At 35.4% G+C, this 23,059-nt stretch overlaps 3 protein-coding genes across 12 annotated transcripts in view; 1 reads left to right on the plus strand and 2 right to left on the minus strand.

Annotated features, from left to right (window-relative positions):
* Positions 1-23,059, plus strand: part of LOC127837494 (general transcription factor 3C polypeptide 5-like) — a 62,921-nt gene that overhangs the window by 14,396 nt on the left and 25,466 nt on the right. The window contains exons 6-9 of the mRNA XM_052364633.1: positions 255-358; positions 2,969-3,102; positions 6,182-6,256; positions 7,594-7,726. Coding sequence (XP_052220593.1) covers positions 255-358; positions 2,969-3,102; positions 6,182-6,256; positions 7,594-7,726 — 446 coding nt within the window. The remainder of the gene's footprint in view (positions 1-254; positions 359-2,968; positions 3,103-6,181; positions 6,257-7,593; positions 7,727-23,059) is intronic.
* On the minus strand, positions 3,412-6,340 carry LOC127837495 (uncharacterized). Of its 9 annotated transcripts, none has more exons than XR_008029314.1 (6): positions 4,916-6,340; positions 4,781-4,861; positions 4,457-4,510; positions 4,295-4,402; positions 4,079-4,240; positions 3,412-3,889 (listed from the first exon to the last, which is right to left on the minus strand). XR_008029314.1 is itself a non-coding variant. In XM_052364637.1 (6 exons), the coding sequence occupies exons 1-6, from the start codon at positions 5,093-5,095 to the stop codon at positions 3,776-3,778; spliced, it is 915 nt and encodes a 304-aa protein (XP_052220597.1). In that variant the 5' UTR covers positions 5,096-6,340; the 3' UTR covers positions 3,412-3,775. The 9 variants fall into 9 exon arrangements, 5 of the variants coding, with proteins under 5 accessions (XP_052220597.1, XP_052220598.1, XP_052220595.1 ...); XM_052364637.1 differs by having other exon boundaries at positions 4,457-4,591; positions 4,646-4,861; XM_052364638.1 differs by having other exon boundaries at positions 4,457-4,537; positions 4,592-4,861.
* LOC127837496 (uncharacterized) lies at positions 9,383-16,921 on the minus strand. Of its 2 annotated transcripts, XM_052364640.1 has the most exons (4): positions 16,425-16,921; positions 16,008-16,104; positions 12,404-13,417; positions 9,383-9,900 (listed from the first exon to the last, which is right to left on the minus strand). In XM_052364640.1, exons 3-4 carry the CDS (start codon positions 12,612-12,614, stop codon positions 9,557-9,559), a joined length of 555 nt encoding a protein of 184 aa, XP_052220600.1. In that variant the 5' UTR covers positions 12,615-13,417; positions 16,008-16,104; positions 16,425-16,921; the 3' UTR covers positions 9,383-9,556. The 2 variants fall into 2 exon arrangements, with proteins under 2 accessions (XP_052220600.1, XP_052220599.1); XM_052364639.1 differs by lacking the exon at positions 16,008-16,104.

The following is a 23,059-nucleotide window of genomic DNA, read 5'->3' on the forward strand; positions in this document are numbered from 1 at the left end:
GTTTGAAATTAACTAAGATGAGTTTTGAGTTTCCACTCAGCTCTGAAAAATGCTCAAATCTCACTAATTCATGCTCAGAGTTGAGTCAGACTCTTATCAATTGTGAATACATACTTCAGCATGATAATCTACCTTATCTAAAAAATTTGGAAATTGTTTTAAGTTGAGTCCGAATATTGAGTGAAGTGTGTTCCTGAAACTAGGGCATTTTTCCAGTTTACCATGACATAATTAACTAGCGTATATTTTTGTAGAGTGGATCGCCCTGTTGACTTCAGTTTCCGGGCTCCAATCAAACATAGGACCCCTCACTACAAGAACCCGGATGATACCAGGCCGGACCACTATATTGGGACAGGTATGGTGGATATATATTATTAACGCTTTGTGGAAAATGTCCACTTAACGCTTTCTCCCATAAGAATCAAAGTGAAAATGGCTTTGCAACCAGCATAAAACCAGAACAGCCTGCAAGTAGCTCACAGTCTGTTCAGGTTTTATGCTGTTTGCTACTCATCAGTATCTAAGGTTTGGAGACAAAGCCTTTAAAAACTTGAATATAGTAAGAAAGGTCTTAAATAAAATATAACTTTCTATGGATCTACACAGGCTAATCTTGGATGACACTTATGCACTAAACCCCCTTTTCACATAGCGCAGCTCATATCTATTCATAGGATATGACCTGTGTCATGCGAAAATTTGCCTTATGCCATATGAAACTATTGCAGCTCCAGTCTAGCCTGCGCATCCTTGCAGTCTAGTAAGGAGCTACACAGGCTGGTTATAAGATTACCAAACCTTCCCTTACTTTATAGTTGACAGGCTAGCTCCTGACCAGACTGCGCACTATGGCATGCTGGTCTGGAGAAACGCAGGCTGCATATAGCATAAGACCCATTTTGGCATAATGTTGATCATATATTGGTTTTTGAATGCTGGTTGGTTTATTGCATAAATAAGTAAGTTAGTAAGTTGTTTATTATTGTGACAGTAGCATGTACATACAATTTTAAATACTGCATTTTGAAGTACATCAAGTACTATTAGTACACCTGACCCTGTAACCCTGTGAAATCAAACATAGACAAACAAAAATCAATTGTATGATTCTACTTATAGTGTCATGTTGCTTGAGTGTTCAAAATATAAAATAAAACATTTGTATGATTTTATGTCCCCGAAGGAGGGCATACAGTGATAGTGTCCGTCTGTCCGTTCATCTTTCGTTACGCTCTGCGTTTAGGTTTTGAAAAATGCTAATAACTTCTAGGTCCCTTCAGATGTAACATTCATTTTTGGTTAGCATGTGTATATCAACAAGGCCTTTCCATACGCATTCAAATTTTGACCCCTTCGACCCTGACCTTGAACATATGGTCTGCGTTTAGGTTTCGAAAAATGGGTTTAGGTTTCGAAAAATGCTCATAATTTCTATCAAAGCTTTTATAGGGGGCATATATCATCCTATGGTGACAGCTGTTGTTCTCCATTGCTTCAGGGACACATTGATGTTGCTTCCTTTATAAATCTTTTGTAGTCAACCACATAAATGACTGTTGTACGACAGAAATTTAAAGGCGGTCGTTTTTCATTGATAAAAACATATTTACATGTTCATGTTTAGGGTTGAGCCCGAAACTATTGAATCATATGTGTCTTGTTCTGTGACAAATGGGCAAAATGCATGTGCGTAAAGTGTCGTCCCAGATTAGCCTTGCAGTCCGCACAGGCTAATCAGGGATGACACTTTCCGCTTTAATGGTATTTTTCGTTAAAAGGAAGTCCTTTTTTTACTGAAAATCTAGTTTAAGTGTAAAGTGTCGTCCCTGATTAGCCTGTGCGGACTGCAAGGCTAATCTGGGACGACACTTTACGCACATGCATTTTGCCCAATTTTCACAGAACAAGACACATATGATTTAATAGTTTCGTGCTTAACCCTAAACATAAATAAACTATTGAATCATATATAGAAATATTAAGCAGATATAACAGTTTCACATGAATCTGTTTTGTTCTTTAAAAAGATATAGGTAATTTAACTGCAAGAGAAAACCCATATTGTTTGCCATGTTTATTCGAAAAATGAATCACCTTTTTTAACCAGGTTTTCCGAAGGAAAAAACTGGTTATTAGATTGGTGAATGTCTGTGGGCTAGCTGGCGGGCGGGTAGAACAAGCTTGTCCAGGCCATAACTATGTCGTTCATTGTGAGATTTTAAAATCATTTGGCACATTTGATCACCATCACTGGACAGTGTGTCGCGTGAAAGAATTATGTCAATTTTCCAAGGGCAAGGCCACACTTTGAGTTCAAAGGTCAAAAATGACCACAAATGAGCTTGTCCGGGCCATAACTTTGTTGTTCATTGTGAGATTTTAAAATCATTTGGCACATTTGTTCACCATCATTGGACGGTGTGCTGCGTGAAAGAATTACATCAATATCTCCAAGGTCAAGGTCACACTTTGAGTTCAAAGGTCAAAAATGGCCATAAATGAGCTTGTCCCAGCCATAACTATGTCAATCATTGTGAGGTTTTATGATCATTTGGCACATTTGTCCCATCATCATTGGACGGTTTGTTGTGCGAAAGAATTTTGTCAATATCTCCAAGGTCAAGGTCACAATTTGAGTTGAAAACCTGGTTTTGTGACAAATTTGTCCCTTGTTTTGCATTTCCTAGGTGTTTTCACTGTGGGGAAAATTACACCTAATTTGCATGAAACATCATAAGTAAGCATTAAAAAAGGGTCACATGATGGTATCATCAATTCTGATGCGGAAACCTAAAGAAGCTTGTAATTTTAAATCTTGCAAGAGTGACATCCAAAACTCTAAGATTAGGCTGTAACTTTGTTAAATTCTAGTTATTCTAAGTCAAATGTTTGATGTCCATGTTTTGTTTCGAATCTTGTTTTACTCTATGATTTACCAACATTCATATAAAAATCGTGTTTGTAGTGCGGCAGCGTAGGACAATATTCACAGTGTTCGTAAACTTTGGAGAGAGCGTTCCCACTCAGCCTGTGCCAGAGGCAGTGGAGAAAATGAAGTCTGAATTTGTGGACCAAGATGCCGGTGTCAGGATACAACAGGTAGTGTTATCAGTTTAGATTAGACCTATTTATTGAAGCTTGATTGCATCAAAAGACTTAAGCTTATTTAAACACTCTTTAAGTGGGTTTCATGGGTAGAACCATCACTTGGTGTCTTGGGAAGAGATCTAGGTAAGAGATCTAAAGAGTGCTCCAACAGTGGGTATCAAACCCGTGCCCTCCCGGTTGCTAGGAGGACACCATACCTAGTGCCCAACAGCAACCTCCTTCAAGATAGTGTTCTTGCTATACACTTTAAATTTTCAGGTCTTCAGGTGGTGATATATGAATTTGAGATATGCATGTGTCAATTATTTGATAAATGTTTAATGTAAATATTCACTAAATAAAAGATAAGACAAGACAAAAAAATATTTGTAAATAAAGGCCACTGGCCCAAAAAACAGAATATATAAGTAACAACATTCAACTTTAGAGTTGTGATACATCAATCTTTAACATCAATTTTGATATATATGTTTTTCATTATTTGTTTACAAACAAAGGCTATTCTTTTTAGTGTTCTTTCATCAGAAATTTGCATAAGATTGCGTTATCAGTTTGAGTTTCAGTTTATATAATTGTCAGAATCAGCGAATACATCTTTTTGGCCACATACTAAAAAATATACAAAAAGATGATCACAACAATAAAATACTCAACAAAATCCTGATCACATATATTTGTGTACATAGATAGTTAAAACCTGATCACATGCATAGATAGTTAAAACCTGATCACATACATAGATAATTAAAACCTGATCACATACATAAATAATTAAAACCTGATTACATACATAAATAATTAAAACCTGATCACATACATAGATAATTAAAACCTGATCACATACATAAATAATTAAAACCTGATTACATACATAGATAACTAAAACCTGATCACATACATAGATAATTAAAACCTGGTCACATACATAGATAATTAAAACCTGATCACATACATGGATTATTAAAACCTGATTACATACATAGATAATTAAAACCTGATCACATACATAGATAATTAAAACCTGATCACATACATAGATAATTAAAACCTGATCACATACATAGATAATTAAAACCTGATCACATACATAGATAATTAAAACCTGATCACATACATAGATAATTAAAACCTGATCACATACATAGATAATTAAAACCTGATCACATACATAGATAACTAAAACCTGATCACATACATAGATAATTAAAACCTGATCACATACATAGATAATTAAAACCTGATCACATACATAGATAATTAAAACCTGATCACATACATAGATAATTAAAACCTGATCACATACATGGATAATTAAAACCTTATCACAAACATGGATAATAAAAACCTGATCACATACATAGATAATTAAAACCTGATCACATACATAGATAATTAAAACCTGATCACATACATAGATAATTAAAACCTGATCACATACATAGATAATTAAAACCTGATCACATACATGGATTATTAAAACCTGATCACATACATAGATAATTAAAACCTGATCACATACATAGATAATTAAAACCTGATCACATACATAGATAATTAAAACCTGATCACATACATGGATAATTAAAACCTGATCACATTCATGGATAATTAAAACCTGATCACATACATAGATAATTAAAACCTGATCACATACATGGATAATAAAAACCTGATCACATACATAGATAATTAAAACCTGATCACATACATAGATAATTAAAACCTGATCACATACATAGATGATTAAAACCTGATCACATGCATAGATAATTAAAACCTGATCACATACATGGATAATTAAAACCTGATCACATACATAGATAATTAAAACCTGATCACATACATAGATAATTAAAACCTGATCACATACATAGATAATTAAAACCTGATCAGATACATAGATAATTAAAACCTGATCACATACATGGATAATTAAAACCTGATCACATACATAGATGATTAAATAAATACATAAATAACTCATTGGTTTACATCGTTAATGTTATTAAGAGGCAACATAATAGCTAACTAGCAAGGTCATCATTTCTTTTTAACAAAAGTAACTGTTATTCATGCAGGAGCCAGGTATTTTGGAATATGCATCACCCATTTTTTCTCTGTCTGTAAGATTTTTTTTCTGCTCCATAATTATCTCTTATACCCTAGGAAGGAATTTTGTGGAAATTGGCTCAAATGTCAAGGTCATTGAGAGGGCATGTTAAGAAGGCATGACCCAGTCATTACATCTGAAGGTTAAGGGCACACTTAAAGTTGAAGGACAAATATTTGAGCTTTACTACCGGTATTCTATGACTCCATATCTCCTGTTGCTGTTTGATGAATCCTCAGATGTTTAGGTCATTCAGACCATGCGCTGAGGTATTAATTAATAAACCCTTTACCATTTAGATACATATTTGCATTGCCTTAGAAAGTTATATTTAGTTTTAGACCTTTCTTACTAGATACAAGTTTTTAAGGCTTCATCTCCAAACTTAAGACACTGATGAGCAGCAAACAGAATAAAACCTGAACAGACTGCTAGTAACTCCCAGGCTGTTCTGGTTTTATGATGTTTGCACATAGCCATTTCCACTTTGGCTCTGAGTGGGAAAGGGTTAAATAACTATCCCATTCAATCATGTTACTTAAGTAGATTTTAATTTCTCAAATACTAAACATATCTTGCCATAGCCTTCATCAGTACTATCAATGAAAACATAAACACAGTGACGTCAATGTCATACATTGACAAAACGTAGTTTTGCAGGAAATAATCATGTATAACACATTAGATTACACAATACATGGAGATACTTAGTTACCTATTTGTACGCATTTGTAGTCCTTTTGAAAGTTAAAAAAAACAAGTTTTAAAGGTCTTATTTCCAACTCTTCATTATTGATGAGCAGCAAACAGCATTAAACCTGAACAGACTGGGAGTGGGAAATAGTTAAACCACACAATTCCATGCCTACAAATATAAATGACACAATTCCATGCCTACAAATATAAATGATTTTACATCATTAAAACAAAATGTTTGTAATTATAAACTGTCCACTTCAGCTGTTTGAGGAGAAGCCATTGTGGTTGAAAGTGGAGCTGGAGCATGTGACGGGAGTCAGCTCGATAAAACTGAAGGTAAAATATAAATATAATTTTATAAAATTTAGAAATTTAGAATTCAAATAGGTTAAACATTTTAGAGTTTTTTTTATAAAATTATAATTAATGGTAAATGGTTATTATATTTTGCAAAATGTAAAAATTGAGAACTTATATTTAAAATTAAGATTTAAAATTTTATAAAATTTAAATGATAAAAATTTAATTAAAATTTTATAAAAATATTTTTTTTAATAAAATTTTAGTTATAAAATATATTATTCTGTTGAATTATTATTATTCTTATATAAATTTACAAAGAAATTAGGAATCCATATTTTTTATGTCTTTGGTTTAAGATTGAGAAACAGTCATATAAAAAAAATGTACTTGTTAAAACTGAAGGTAAGCTGGTTTGAACATTCAGTTGCACTTGGCTGATGAACACATTTTAGCAACGCTCTGGGAAAGGAGGACTTAATCCATGTGAATAGAGTGTCGTCCTAGATTGACCTGTGAAGTCTGCGCAGGCTAATCAGAGATGGCATTTTCGGCTTTTATGGATTTTTTAAGGGAAGTCACATCCATACTAAAATCCAGTCTAGGAGGAAAAAGTCCTCAGACTGCACAGACTAAACTGGAAGGACATTTGATGCACATGCATTAAGCCCTGTTTTTGCAGAGTGCAGCCTATTTTTGTATTTCACAGGCATTCAGTGTTGCGCAATTTAAAGTCCCACAGGCCTTGGGCTTATGAAGCCCATGCATTTTATGTCCCTCAGATCGAATGATCAGGTATATTGTTTTTGGCCTGTCTGTCTGTCATTGAATGTGTCTATCTGTCATTGTATGTGTCTGTCTGGCATTGTATGTGTCTGTCTGGCATTGTATGTGTCTGTCTGGCATTGTATGTTTGTGTCTGTCCCAAAACTTTAACCTTGCTCATAAAATGAAAACTCTTTGGTCTATGTTCTTTAAACTTCACATATGCATACATCACATTGCAATCTACAATCAAACATGGTTTGAGGTCACTAGGTCAAAGGTCAAGGTCACTGTGACCTTTACCTTCAAAATATAACCATGTTTCTTAAATAGATGCCGTGCAGCTTCAAAGCGCATTAGGGGGCATTGTGTTTCATAAACACAGCTCTTTTTTTTCATCTTGAAAATCGCTCAAAGCAAACACACTACATGAAACTCATTAAATAGTGTTATCAAATCATTAAATTAAAATATTAATTGATTTGTTCCTGCAAGCCAATTCTATTTTTTTTCAAATTTTAAATGAAACAGTTTGAGAAAACTGCCTCAGCATAATAAACACTAAATAGCCAATATTTCTCAAAATACAGGCGTTTCTGTAATTGCAGGTATTTCTGCCAGCGCTGTGTTTCTATTGGTTGGATGGACCATGGCGTGGCCAATGGAACAGATTCGGCTTTGACCCAACTGCTCAGCCCTCGGCAAAGATATACCAGACCATTGACTTCCGTATTAGGCAGGGTGAGGTCCACTATATCAATTTGGGGCGAGCTGTTAACCCATTTATCCCTAGTGGACTCTCCCATCCTTCTAAATTGGATCAATTTAATTTTCGAAATTAGGGATGTCTAGTATATTTATTTCTATATTTAGAATATTTCTTACAGAAATTCCTTCAAGCAAACAGCGCAGACCCTGATGAGACGCCACATCATGTGGCGTCTCATCTGGGTCAATGCTGTTTGCCAAGGCCTTTTTTCTAGACGCTAGGCATAAATGGGTTAACTGGGACAGTCAAATAAACTGTCTCTATCTCATAATCATTTAAGGTTGTTTGTTTGGACGTATAACCATTTTTAGTCCTATCACAGTGGTCAGATAATTTACTTGTTCTTTTCCTGGCTAAGTTGAGCTTGATTGGTCATTGTCGGCTCGGGTACTACTAACATGTACTTCGGGAACTCTTAAGTATACTTACAAATGTACATGTACCCCTGGTACGGTAAATATACTTAAACATACTTTGCTGTAAAATGCGCTACAGATTACCGTAATTATCAAACAAACTTCTTTAAAAAAAAATGCATCAACATGCTTTTTAGTATGAGTTTCGATAATATAGAGGCCATGTGACAGAAAATTGACATAAATATGAACAGAATTAATTTTTAAAAAAGCCGATTTAGCGTTAAAATTCCCGGGTACGTTTAAGTATATCTACCGTACCCGGGGTACATGTAAGTATTCTTAAGTGTACCTAGGTACATGTAAGTAGTACCCGAGCTGACAATGACCAATCAAGCCTAAGTTTGTTTACTGGTTTGTATTGGAACTACCCTTCTTGAATCAGAGGAAGTAGGAGAATGGCCACAGATACAATTTGATGATATATCACCTCAAGTAATGTGGGTGTAGAATCATACAGTTAAGATAGATTGTAGTGCACTGAAAGAGAGTTTAAAAGTGCACTTCAGAAACGTGGGCTTATGTAAAATTCCTTAGTTTTATATGTTTGAATGTCCATTATAAAAGCAATTTGAATGAATTTTTATAAGTTTATCTAGGAAGGGTGCAGTAAGAAACAACAATATGCTATAATCTATACTAGTTGACAGAATGCAATATAATAATAATAATTGTCATATAGGAGAACACAGCCTCCAAGTATAAATCACAACATTGGCGCAAAAAGGTACCATGTGCCTTCTAATTTCATTGGTACCTTTTTGCACCAAGGGGGTGAAATGCACTTGGAAATATAAAAGGGCACATGCAAATTGTACTGATTATAAAAGTGAAGTGTTAAACTGTTGTTACTGTTTTACATGTATACACTTGATAAAATAGGTTCTGTATACTCGGGTGAGACAGATATGCTGAAAAATGTCATTATAAATTACAACGAAATATGTTTTTCAACTTTTTACTGATGGAAACAAAACTATTCATCATACTTCAAACCCAAAGATAAAAAAAAATTCATGTAATCTTCAATACATTTGTAAGGTTAGTTATAAAAATGACAGCCTAAATTTAGATCCAATGTGATTTCAATCTTTTGTGAAAAAAATTATTTGCTTAACTTAAGTTGTTCTTGTATTTTGAAAAGCAGCTTGTCAACTTATTAAGTCAAAGAGAAATACGCAAACATTGTTACAGATATAACACAATAATACATACAAAAACACTTTACATTCTTTGAACTAATGACATTATTTGTTCACAAAATAGATGCACCTGCAATAACATTAACATTGATGTAAAATCATAACGCAATGTTCTAACGCACAACACAATCTCATGGCAATTCAAATAATCTGAATAATAAATTGAGAAACATATAAAAATCCATTATATAACAACAGGATAGTGGTACCAATCAAGACCCACCATGATTGAGGCAGTGTGTCTGTTGTAACAGACTGACTGTGGGTACACCATTTTATCATCCCGTGTAGCCAGAGTGGCCAGCTTGTCCCTCCCCATACAGTTCACCTGTAGTATAGTGTTGGACAAGACTCCACAGACCAGCACCTGGCCTGCAGGGGTCACATGTAGACCATCTGGGTGCTGCAGTTCTGAGTCAGTGAATGTGGCCAGGAGTGTTCCATCTCTGGCTAGGGTGAGGAGCTTGCACTGGGAGAAGTTTGTGAGGTACAGCTTGTCCCCTGTGGGACTCATAGTACACTTCCATACTGCAAAACAGAGTAACATCAAATTATTGAATTATATGTATAGAAAATAATAACAAATTTCATTTAAACTGTATTAATAATGTGTTGTTAAATACCAGATACAACAAATTATTAATATCTGTATAAAATCCAATGATATTAAATATTTATGTGTTGCAGGACGTTCTGCTCGAGTATTGAGATACTTTCTTAACTGCGACTGAAATAATAAACTGATAGAACATTATTAATCTTTTTAGCTCATTGCTCAGGTGAGCTTTTGTGACCGTTCTTTGTCCGTCGTATGTCCGTCTGTCCGTCGGTTAACATTTGCTCGTAAACACTCTAGAGTCCACATTTGTTGTCCCATCTTCTTGAAACTTGGTCAGGAGCTTTGTCCCAATGAAATCTCGGCTGAGATCGAACTTGGGTTGTGCCGGATCAAAAACTAGGTCACTAGGTCAAAAAAAAGAAAAACCTTGTAAACACTGTTGAAGTCACATTTCATGCCCAATCATCATGTAACTGTGTCAAAATGTTTGTCTTAATGATATCTTGGTTGAGTTCAAAAGTGGTGCCGATCCGTTGAAAAACATGTCGCCAGTGGGCGGGGCTGTTTTCCTAATTTGGCTATAGAGAAACCTTGTAAACACTCTAGAAGTCACAATTTTTGCCCAATTATCATGAAAGTTGGTCAAAACATTGGTTCAATTGATGTCTTGGACGAGTTCGAAAATGGTCGAGATCGGTGAAAAAACATGGCCGCCAGTGGGCGGGGCATTTTTTTCTCTATATGTATATAGTGGCAGTTTTCCCTAATTGGCTATCGAGAAACCTTGTAAACACTCTAAAAGTCACAAGTTTTGCCCAATCATCATGAAAGCCGGTCAAAACATTGGTTTTATTGATATCTCCGACGAGTTTGAAAATGGTCGGGATCGGTGAAAAAACATGGCCGCCAGTGGGCGGGGCATTTTTCTCTATATGTATATAGTGAAAACGTGAACACAGTAGAAGTCACATTTTTGGCCCAATTTTCATGAAATTTGCTCAGAACATTTGTTTCCTTGATACGAGAGTTGAGTTCAAAGATGGTTCCGGTCAGTTGAATAACATGGCTGCTGGGAGGGGGGCAGTTTTCTCATTATGCCCCCCCCCTTTCGAAGAACAGGATGTATATTGTTTTGCTCGTGTCGGTCCGTCCGTCAACTAGATGGTTTCTGGATGATAACTCAAGAGCGCTTATGCCAAGGATCATGAAACTTCATAGGTACATTGATCATGACTCGCAGATGACCCCTATTGATTTTCAGGTCACTAGGTCAAAGGTCAAGGTCACAATGACCCGAAATAGTAAAATGGTTTCGGGATGATAACTCAAGAAAGCTTATGCCTAGGATCATGAAACTTCATAGATACATTGATCATGACTCGCAGATGACCCCTATTGATTTTCAGGTCACTAGGTCAAAGGTCAAGGTAACGGTGACCCAAGGCAGTAAAATGGTTTCTGGATGATAACTCAAGAACGCTTAAATTATGCCTAGGATCATGAAACTTCATAGATACATTGATCATGACTCGAGATAACCCCTATTGATTTTCAGGTCACTAGGTCAAAGGTCAAGGTCACGATGACCCGAAATAGTAGAATGGTTTCCGGATGATAACTCATGAACACTTAGGCCTAAGATCATGAAACTTCATAGGTACATTGATCATGACTCGCAGATGACCCCTATTGATTTTCAGGTCACAATGTCAAAGGTCAAGGTCACGGTGACCCGAAATAGTAAAATGGTTTCCAGATGATAACTCATGAACGCTTATGCCTAGGATCATGAAACTTCATAGGTACATTGATCATAACTTGTAGATGAACCCTATTGATTTTCAGGTCACTAAGTCAAAGGTCAAGGTCACGATGACCTGAAATAGTAAAATGGTTTCTGGATGATAACTCAAGAAGGTTTATGCCTTGTATCATGAAACTTTATAGGTACAATGATCATGACTCGCAGATGACCCCTATTGATTTTCAGGTCACTAGGTCAAAGGTCAAGGTCACGGTGATCTGAAATAGTAAAATTGTTTCTGGATGATAACTCAAGAAAGCTTATGCCTAGGTTCATGAAACTTCATAGGTATATTGATCATGACTCGAGATGACCCCTATTGATTATCAGGTCACTAGGTCAAGGTCACAGTGCCAAAAAACATATTCACACAATGGCTGTCGATGTCACGGTGACTCAACTTAGAAAAATGGTTTCCGGATGATAACTCAAGAATGCTTACGCCTAGGATCATGAAACTTCATAGGTACATTGATCATGACTGGCAGATGAAATAATGATGAAACTTGACCAGGATGTTTGTTTGGACAATATCTAGGTCAAGTTTGACATTTGGTAAAGATTGAATGAACCGACTCCTCTTAGGTGAGTAAACTAGGGCCATCTTGACCCTCTTGTTATTAAACATATTCCTAATCATATCAAGATTAATTAACTTTGATTCTAACCTGTGAAAGAACCTGATGTATTCTCATACATCTTGCTGACTTGTTTCCCACTCATTGTGTACTTGCACAGTGCAGTACCAGACGTTATATACAGGTCTCCCTGGTGGCAGGCAATTCCAACACATGGATGTTGTAACTGAAGCTTTTTTCCTGTCACAAGCTGCATGTTTGACTGTGATAAACTGGACCTCATGTGTGTTTTCGTTATCATCCACAGTCACAGCCACCTCACTGGGTGTGATGGAACACATGTCCAGTGGATAGGCTTTTACAGGCCAATGACTCACCTCCTGGTACTGCTGGTTGAAGCAGCTTGACTTTCTTATTATACCCGTCTGCATTCAGGACCTGTCTGTCTGGGAGAACGCAGATGGATACAATCCTGCATGGGAATAAATCACTTGATATTTTCACATTATGTGCAGACTTCTCCTGGACAGTGAACAACTTATTTGGATTCTCTTTTACCATCAATGTCTGGATACTGTGTTCAATCCTCCCAAGACCTGGCAGTGTTGACAAGTACTGAACAATTTCACTGTTGGGCTGGACTGTTATTGAAATTTTAACCTTGACAGAGTTCTTCTTCAGAAAGGTTTCAGTTTGTTCTATTATGTCTTCACATTTCTGGGTGGCTATAAAGGATAGTTCCAGCTTGCTTTTATCACTAATGTCATGTATGGCACTCGAAGTTGTTTCAATTCATCCCTAAGCTTCATGCAGTTGTCAAGATCACTTTTGGTAGAGGCCTGCAGTTTAGTTAGAGTATCTCTCATTTCCGTCTGTGTCTTCTGTTCAATCATGTCTAAAGCTGCATTTATTTTTTGGCCAGTTTCCTTTATTGAGTGTAACTGCTCATCATATGAACTTTGCACAGACCGCATGCTAGCTTCGTGGTTGTCTTGAAGTTTCTTTATTTCTTCAAGAATAGTTTGTATAGTTTCTGACAGTTTTTTAAGTTCTGAGGACTGACTTTTTATTTTGTCAGATATAAGAGTAACCTTTTGGCATTGTCTGAAAGAAAAGGACAAAAACAGGTTAAAAACATATATCACATATAGTTACTATAAATAGTAACAAAATGACGTCGCGAGCGGGCCGTTATTCATATCCGGTGGGCCGATATAAATCATATCAGCCTTAGGGCCGATTTTTCATATCAGAAAAGAATGGGATCGCGCGGCTAATACTGAACAATATGGCGTCCACATTCAGTCTGAGCCATAAAGAAGTAAATCATCATCTACTGGTTATTGTTCTACTCACCGAAGTTGTGTCATAACCATGTTTATTTCGTAAAATTTAATTTGCTTCCATGACAAAGTAAATTCTGGACACATTTCTTCATCGCCATCCATCTTTTCCATTTAAAAGGACTGGATGTAAGCAGGCAATTCTTTGAGGATAGACATTCTTTGATCGACTGACAAAGAAAGGACGTATTCATAAAAGAAATTACCCTTTTAATTCAACATCGATTTCCTTCAAACAGTTAAAGAACCATTCACTGACGCTTATCTTAAATTTAGGCATAATCCATCAATTGTTCAACAGAACATCGCGTTGGGCTATTCGAGTCAACATTTTAACGAAATCGAAAATGCAGTCTCACCAGTTTCATTCCAGTTTTATATCCCAACACTGTTATTCACATTCATAATATTATATTAAACTATCGTAAACACACACACTAATCGTTGGATGCTTAACAAAATATTTAACTGTAAAATAAAACACTTCAAGTCCGATTTGTTGTTGTCCCACAATTTAGAGAGTCTAGGACCTAGACTAGGTAGTTTGGTCATTGAAATGACGTCACATGAGGTACGTCATAAACTGCGTAATCAATTGAATGAAAATAAAAGTACGGAAAGCTGTTTCTGTATAAATTTTCGTGAAGGACCAAAATAGTATGATATGTGATATAAACAATAACACACGACAGTGCTGGGCCGGGCGTCTACAATCGGCCCTTGCCGAATAATGGCCCTCGGGCCAAAGGCACTCGGGCCGTTATGTTGGCAGCGGGCCGATTATAGATGTCCGGCCCAGCTCTGTCATGTGTTATTGTCTAAATAATATACTAAAATTCATCTTTTTTGAAAGCTTTTATCTTGAGAGTTTCAAAATAATTTGTAAAAATCAGAATGAGACAGTGTATGTAGTTAAGTCCAGCAATCCATTAGCATGGTCAGGCTTTTCACAGGCGGTTTTAGGGCAGTGGCGCCACTGTGCCTTAACTTCCAAATCAGTGTTGCTGCAACGCTTGATTTTCAGATCATGGCTATTTTTGACCAGCGCTAACAAGCTCTTACCCTACTGTAATTTTCATTCTGCTAAGCAGCTGTTTGTGTATAGGAGATTGCACATGACATGTGAGATAAGTAGGTTACTTAAAAACTAAATCCGATTTGGTCCAGATTTTTGCACCTTCATTGAATATCACTTGTGTAGCGCGACATCATACATCATACATTAACAGTTTTACAACCTTGCTCGTCATGCCACCCTTAACAACATCCTTTCTGTGAATTTAAAATTATGCTAGATTAAAATCTATTTTGCACCAAATTCTCTACATGCTTTCGACATAGAGGAAAAAAATTACATGTCATAATGTATTATTTGGAAAAATTTTAGCATACAGTGATGTTATCCTTGATGCAACAACAAAAAGTAGGTAAATAACATGTTTGAGATTGCCAAACTACAAATCTTCATGAATGTCCTGACAAGTTAATACATGTATATCTTGATCGCAATCAATAGGACCCATTGTGATTTAACAGAAATGTGTAGATGAATTTTAGGACATAAACAAAAAGTCAAGGAAATACAGCAAGTGATACTGTTTAATAGTTCTTGAGTAGTGCAGATTTTTTATTAAGGACAAGAAGAAAGTTTTTTTTTTAATTGACCCCGTTTCGTTTAAAAACTGCAGTCTTTTTATACGCTCGTTTTTCAAAACGGGGCGTATTATAAGAGCACCCTTGGCTTGCGGCTATGTTCGCTCTATAATTCAAATAGTTTTCATCCAATCTTCACGAAACTTGGTCAGAAGTTTTATCTAGACAATATCTAGGTCAAGTTCAAATATGGGTCATGCTGGGTCAAAAACTAGGTCAGGGGGTCACTTAGTGCATTTCAAGGATTTAGCATGGTGTCCACCCTTTAATTAGCTTTTCATCCAATCTTCACCAATCTTTGTCAGAAGTTGTATCTAGACAATATCTAGGTCAAGTTGGCATATGGATCATTCTGGGTCAAAAACTAGGTCACAGGATCACTTAGTGCATTTCAAGGATTTAGCATGGTGTCTGCTCTCTAATTGAAGTAGTTTTCATCGGATCTTCACCAAATTGGTCATAAGTTGTATCTAGACAATATCTTGGTCAAGTTTGAATATGGATCATGCCGGGTCAAAAACTAGGTCACGGGGTCACTAAGCGCATTTCAAGGATTTAGCATGGTGTCCGCTCTCTAATTGAAGTAGTTTTCATCCAATCTTCACCAAATTTGTTCAGAAGTTATGTCTAAATGATATCTAGGTCAAGTTCAAATATTGGTCATGCCGGGTCAAAAACTAGGTTATGAGGTCACTTACTGCATTTCAAACATTGAGCATGGTGTCCGCTCTCTAATTGATGTAGTTTTCATCCGATCTTCACGAACTTTGGTCAGAAGTTGTGTCTAGATGATATCTAGGTCAAGTTCAAATATGTGCAGCTTAATTTTGAAAAATATATGAGTTTGCCACTCAAATGGTAAAGTTATCAAGTTGTCCAAAACCTTCAAACAGGCTTATCTTGTGAAGTTTGACACTCTTGTTTAAAAATATTTAACATTAATAAATCAATGTTATCTTGATATAACAAATCTTTTGTTGATATTATCAAATTGATTTCTTTGGCTAATAATTCTAGCTCCTTGCAAAGAATTTTTAACAAAGTTTTTAAAGACCTACATTTATTTCTTAATGTAAGGGTGATTTTTTCTACAATTGAAGTAAAGTAAAGTATACCTGTGATTCAGGAATGCACAATTTGTGCAGCAAAGCTCACTGTGGTCATCACAGAACATTTTCAGGTTTTCATCTTTATGGACATCACCATGATTTCAGAAGAAAATCTTCCACCTTATTGGCAACTGGCCATTTTTTCATAGCCTCCTTTCCAAAGGTGGCATGTTTTGTAAACAACTGGCTGTGCATGTAAATACATTTTCCACAGTAAAACTTCAAGCACGATTGGCAGTAGAAATCAGCCATGGTATCCTGTTTCTTGTCTTCGCAGGTCGAACATAAGAGGTCTTTGAAAATGTCAGATCTCTTGTCAATGGTGGATTGTGAAAAGGTTGCCATTTTACAGAATGAATTTGCAAACACAACAGCTTTAGATCTCTTTACCTTTGATTTAACTAATATAGTTAAGTATCTCTTACTGCTGGTAAGCTATATTATATAGATGAATATATCACACCCATCTAGCTTTGGTCCATAGTCCATTAACAAGAGTGATAATAGATAAAACTTCAGTTTGGTTAAAGGTTCAAACTCCAGTAGGCATAGTTCCTATCTAATCTGTCACACGAGCTGTATGGTAAAATAAACCATATGATTACCGGTACACCTTAATTTTGCAGTTAGTTTATTTGGGCATAAAAAAGGAAATATCTAAACTCAAGGCTGCGTTCAATCAATAAATCAAGAAGAATATAATGGTTAAAGTAAACAAGATAATATGCGTATCCACACTGGAAGCATTTTTAAATGTGGACCATTTTAATGAAAAGTTCAGCCTCCAAGTTAGCTTCAATGAATGTACTTTTCACAAAAAAAAATGCATTTACAGATAAAAATATTAGATAAATCAGAACTTGAACATTTATCAAAACTGTCCTTGTCATGACTGAAATATTCCACCTTGTGCTACTTTGTCTGAGGGAATTGATTGTTTAGTTTAGTTTTCATATAATGAAACATTAGCAAATGGCACTATATATAACTCTTACAAGTGGGTCAAAGGCCCAAGGTCACTCACCTGAGACCCAAGGTCACTCACCTGAGACCCAAGGTCACTCACCTGAGACCCAAGGTCACTCACCTGAGACCCAAGCTGAATAGCTGTTGTGCTGTTTCCATAGCAATCTTAAAAGCCATAATGTCAGAACAAATGTCTGAGTAAGTTTCATGATGATTTGTAAAAAAAAATATGTCTTCTAGTGTTCTCAAGGTTTCATTACAGCCATGTATTTCAACAGAATTGGACCATTTGTAAACTCCTCCGAGATATCATTGAACAACTGTTCTAAGCAATTTATATGATGAATGTTACTTATTGAGTTTTCACTATAAATACAAAATGCCGTGCTCAATTATGGTCAGGTTTCTCAACAGACAGTAATCATGTAAAAAAATTCTGAGATATCATTAACCCATTTATGCCTAGCGTCTAGAAAAAGGCCCTGGCAAACAGCGTAGACCTAGATGAGAAGCCGGATGATGCGGCGTCTCATCTGGGTCTGCTCTGTTTGCTTAAATGAATTTCTGTAAGAAATATTCTAAATATAGAAATAAATATACTTGACATCCCTAATTTTGGAAATACATTGATCCAATTTAGAAGGATGGGAGAGTCCACTAGGCATAAATGGGTTAATACAAATGTTCCAAGCAATTTTCACCAGGACTGGACAAAGAGTTTGCAATTTACAGAGAGTACAAGGTTTCACTATAGCCATATAAAGCAAACTGATCCACCCGATGTCAGCCATTGTTTTTAGCTCTACTGGCCGAAGGCCGGAAGAGCTTATGTCATGGCGTGGTTTCTGTCGTCTGTCCGTCCGTACCTGCGTGCATTAGACTTTCTTGTTTACACGATAAAGTCAACAGTTTATCTGATTCTTTTCAAACTTGTTCAGTGTCTTTATATTAATGATGACTCGAACCCTATTGAAAATGGGTTACATCATAGTAAACAGTCCAGAATTATCTCCCCTTGAATTTGAGAAAATTGTGAAATAAGGCTTGTTTACGCAATAAAGTCCACAGTTTTCATCCAGTTATTTCCCAACTTGCACAGTGTCTTTATCTGAATGATGAGTCAAACCCTATTAAAAATGGGCAATATCGAGTTATAAGTCCAGAAATATCTCCCATTGAATTTGAGAAAAAATGAAAATTCAGTTTTTTTATGTGAGGCCACGACTTTTATATTTCTTGGTTAACAAAACCGCCGACCCTAATTTTTGGAAAATGGGGGAAAAAATAAAATCGGAAATTCAGCTTTTTTTACATATATTTTGTTCCCGACTGAAAAACGAGCGAAACGAGGAAAAAAAACGATCAGGTTTGAGTACAGTTGCGAATAAAATCAAGTAAGTACAATCAACGATTGGTTCACATATATTGCAGAGATCGGGATATTTTTCAATGTGACACATTATGTACCAGTCCTTTTATGGGCACTTCTCAAAATTTATTTCGGGTAAAAATTACAGACAATAGGAAAATCAGCGTCAGTAAAATGTCGACCCCATCAAAATTTATTTCCGAGTCTGTGACGCAACTATATTGTTTAACATGTTAAATTACATTTAACAAACCCGATATTATAGTAGATAAAAAAGTATTACCTTGCAATTTGATAATTAGTATAAATTAATAATCCAATAAAACACTGCTATTATTTACGATATAATTTATTTTTTTTATGTTAAATTATATTTAACAAACCCGATATTATAGTAGATAAAAAAGTATTACCTTGAAATTTGATAATTAGTATAAATTAATAATCCAATAAAACACTGCTATTATTATGTGTTTAGGAATTTTGTAAACACGTCCGACATAGTTTATAGGAACTGTACTGAAAGTTTGGAAATCGGAACAAATCGGTATAACTCGGAAAATCATTGATAAATGTATTTGTCGATTCAATGCTTAGGGCCGAGTCATTTCGGCAAATCGCAACTCAACATGCGTAAAACACTAGCTCAATTAACCGTTAAGCTCCGCCTCCGTTCTCTGCAAAAGATTTGAAGGCGGAGCTATGCACGTGCTATTATTAAATTGGAGGATTGCAATTGAGAAACAAACACACGATTGGTTCGGCATGTTGATTGCTAGACAAAGGAAGCCAATTTTGTCGGCGCGAAATTTGTCACTTTATTGCTTCAGACAGAAAGCGGCTTTCCTTTGATGACGTCAAACTGTCAATTCACACAGACTGCACATTTTCGGAAGACTTTAACTGACTCCTTGTTTTCAATTCCAGTAAAAAAACACTTGCTTACATTAATCTTTGGATTAAATTATCAATTTAAAGCAAAAGCGAACTTGACATATATGATTAAATTAATTTGCGTCAGTTTAAATAAGACGTTTTGTGTTGTAAATCAACAAGTTTTCATGACAACAACAACTTAAACAAACATAACCTCGACGACGTGGGGATCGATTTACCTTGATTTTTTTTTCATGGACAATCTCATAAGTCGAGTAAGAGCAAACACATAATTTGTGTATGAGTAGTTTATCTTATATAAGATTTATGCTAAGGGCATCGCATTGCGTAATGGTGAGCATCGAATTGCGGAAATGAAGCACAGTTTTTCGTTTTAATGGGAGAAGAACGCATGTTATGCAATGGTGTGTTTAAAATTGCCTGATGTTACAGAAGGTGCTTTTAGGACTCATTTCATTTGAAGATATAGATGTGTTTCATTGCATAATTTGATTTTTGTCTCTGTGTTAAGGTTATAAAAGATATGTTGTCTTTGTTCTGATGTTATTAGTATTAACTTTTTTTTCTAATTTTTTTTTTGACCGCCCGATGGACCATTTTCAAAATAATTTTTGTTAACAACTTTAAAAAAAAGTCGTGGCCTGATAAAGTCCATAATTTTCATCCAATTCTTGGCAAATTTGCACAGTGTCTTTGTATCAATGAGGACTCAAACCCTTTTTAAAAAGAGCAATATCGAAGCAATAAGTCCAGAATGACTTCCCCTTGAATATGAGAAAATTTTGAAATCCCCCTCGTTTATGCAATTAATTCCACAGTTTTCATCCAATTATTTCCTATTGAATATGACCAGTATCGGAGAAATAAGTACACAATAATCTCCCCTTGAATTTGAGAAAATTCTCCTTGTTTGCGCGATTAAGTACACAGTTTTCATTTTATTCTTTCCAAACTTGCACAGTGTTTATAGCAGTAGAGTGATTTAAGCCCTAATGGGTACTGGAACCATTTTAAAACCCTAATTAACCCTTTTCCACTTAGATATGTACTTTGATGCATTTGTAGTCCCTTATTAAGTTAAATTTAATTTAAGACTTTCTTATTAGATTCAAGTTTTAAGGCTTCATCTCCAAACAAACAACAACTGTCACAGTCATGCCTGAAATACCCCCTGCATGGGGCTTTGTCAGCGGGAATTGACATTTTAGGTTCATAAACTGGTTTTCCAACAATGTAAGCTGGCTACCTATGAAGTCCAACTTTGGAACCTCAAACTTTCAGCATAAAAATTCACAAGGGAAATAACTGTGAAATTATGAAAAAAAGAGATCTGGTAACAGTGTATACGTGAACATTTTGGATTACTATGAACAATTTGTCTTACGTATTTCTATGTTACACAGGACCTTTTTCAGACACAAACATTTTTTGATACAAGATTGCTGTTAAATTTTTAATGATAGTCCATTTCGACATTAAATTAGAAAAGGTTATCATTATTATGACATACATCATCATATGTACACGAAAACATCAAGTCCCCTAGCTTACAAACTGTATTTTTGAACATGCATGTCTCTGTTTGTGAACAGTTGGTTTTATAGTCCTCTTCACTTTTGCTATATGTTACTTAAGTTTTGAGTTGTGAGCCTTAGCTTTCGACTAAATTTACAGAGCCTGTTTTGCAAATCAGTATGTGCTTAGAAGTCTAAACTACGCTAAGAACCGTAACTCACTATGCTAGGAACAAATACCGCTGCCAGTCTGCACTGCAGACGACGAATGCTTGAGTATACCACTACAGTGAGTGTATTTACCAGCTTGTAAGATGACATTGGCCAGTCTAGTGCTTATCATTGAAATCTGTACATATTGGCTGCTTTCAGGGAAAATGGGGCTTAATGCATGTCAAATAAGATTAGCCTGTGCAATGCGCACAATCCTAATCAAGGACGACAACAGCGAACAACTTAAGTGCCTTCGGCGCTTTGATTGTCTTTTGCAGAGAACATTTCAGGAGTCAAATGGGCCCTGGTCTGAAATTTTGAGAAGTCAAACTAAATATTGATGTTTTAGTTAAAAGTAGAAATAACATGTTGTATTAGAAGTTGTATTGGTTTATTGTATAAGATGTATTGTATTGGTTTATTGTATAAGATGTATTGTATTGGTTTATTGTATAAGATGTATTGTATTGGTTTATTGTATAAGATGTATTGTATTGGTTTATTGTATAAGATGTATTGTATTGGTTTATTGTATAAGATGTATTTTATAAACAGTTTCCAAACATTTAAACACATGGGAAATATAAACAAATTTCTATACTTGTAATGATTTGGCACTATATACAGACACAAAGTTTCTATAGTGTATCATTGATCACAATTAATAATCAACAGTAATTAACTGCAGGTAACACTTTTTTTAGCTCATCTATTTTTTGAAAAAAAGTTATGAGCTATTGTCATCACACAGGCGTCGGCGTCGGCGTCGGCATCTGGTTAAGTTTTTTGTTTAGGTCCACTTTTCTCATAAAGTATCAATGCTATTGCATTCAAACTTGGTACACTTACTATCATGAGGGGACTGGGCAGTCAAAGTTAGATAACTCTGGCTTGCATTTTGACAGAATTATGTGCCTTTTTATACTTAGAAAATTGAAAATTTTGGCTATGTTTTGTGTTTAGGTCCATTTTATTCCTTAAGTATCAAAGCTTTTGCTTTCATACTGGCAACTCTTACTATCATAAGGGGACTGTGCAGGCAAAGTTATGTAACTCTGACTGGCATTTTGACAGAATAATGTGCCCTTTTTATACTTAGAAAATTGAAATTTTTGTTAAGTTTTGTGTTTAGGTCCACTTTTTCACTAAAGTATCAAAGCTATTGCTTTCATACTTGCAACACTTACTAACTATCGTAAGGGGACTGTGCCGGCAAAGTTATGTAACTCTGACTGGCATTTTGACGGAATTATGGGCCCTTTATACTTGAAAATTGGGTTAAGTTTTGTGTTTTGGTCCACTTTACCCCTAAAGTATCATAGATATTGCTTTCATACTTGGAACACTCGCAAACTATTATAAGGGGACAGTAAAGGACAAGTTGCATAACTCTGGTTGTCATTTTTACGGAATAATGGCCCTTTTTTTACTTAGTAACTTTGAATATATGGTTACATTTTGTGTTTAGGTTCACTTTACTTCTACAGTATCAAGGCTATTGCTTTTAAACTTCAAATCCTTTCATGCTATCATGAGGGTACTGTACCTGGCAAGTTGAATTTTACCTTGACCTTTGAATGATCGTGACTCTCAAGGTCAAATTATTAAATTTTGCTAAAATTGCCATAACTTCTTTATTTATGATTAGATTCGATTGATACTTAGACAAAACAGCTCTTACC

The sequence above is a fragment of the Dreissena polymorpha genome, chromosome 7, assembly GCF_020536995.1.
Source record: "Dreissena polymorpha isolate Duluth1 chromosome 7, UMN_Dpol_1.0, whole genome shotgun sequence".
NCBI lineage: Eukaryota > Metazoa > Mollusca > Bivalvia > Myida > Dreissenidae > Dreissena > Dreissena polymorpha.

Excerpts from the sequence above, each read along its gene's own strand:
- LOC127837495 (XM_052364634.1), bottom strand. The coding sequence starts at position 5,095 with ATGAGTTATTTATGTATTTATTTAATCATCTATGTATGTGATCAGGTT. Across the intron at positions 4,862-4,915 it reads TTATCTATGTATGTGATCAG|GTTTTAATCATCTATGTATG; the intron begins GTTTTAATTATC and ends GCATGTGATCAG. Across the intron at positions 4,241-4,294 it reads TTATCTATGTATGTGATCAG|GTTTTAATTATCTATGTATG; the intron begins GTTTTAGTTATC and ends GTATGTGATCAG.
- LOC127837496 (XM_052364639.1), bottom strand. The coding sequence starts at position 12,614 with ATGATAACGAAAACACACATGAGGTCCAGTTTATCACAGTCAAACATG. Across the intron at positions 9,901-12,403 it reads TACATCAGGTTCTTTCACAG|TATGGAAGTGTACTATGAGT; the intron begins GTTAGAATCAAA and ends TCTGTTTTGCAG.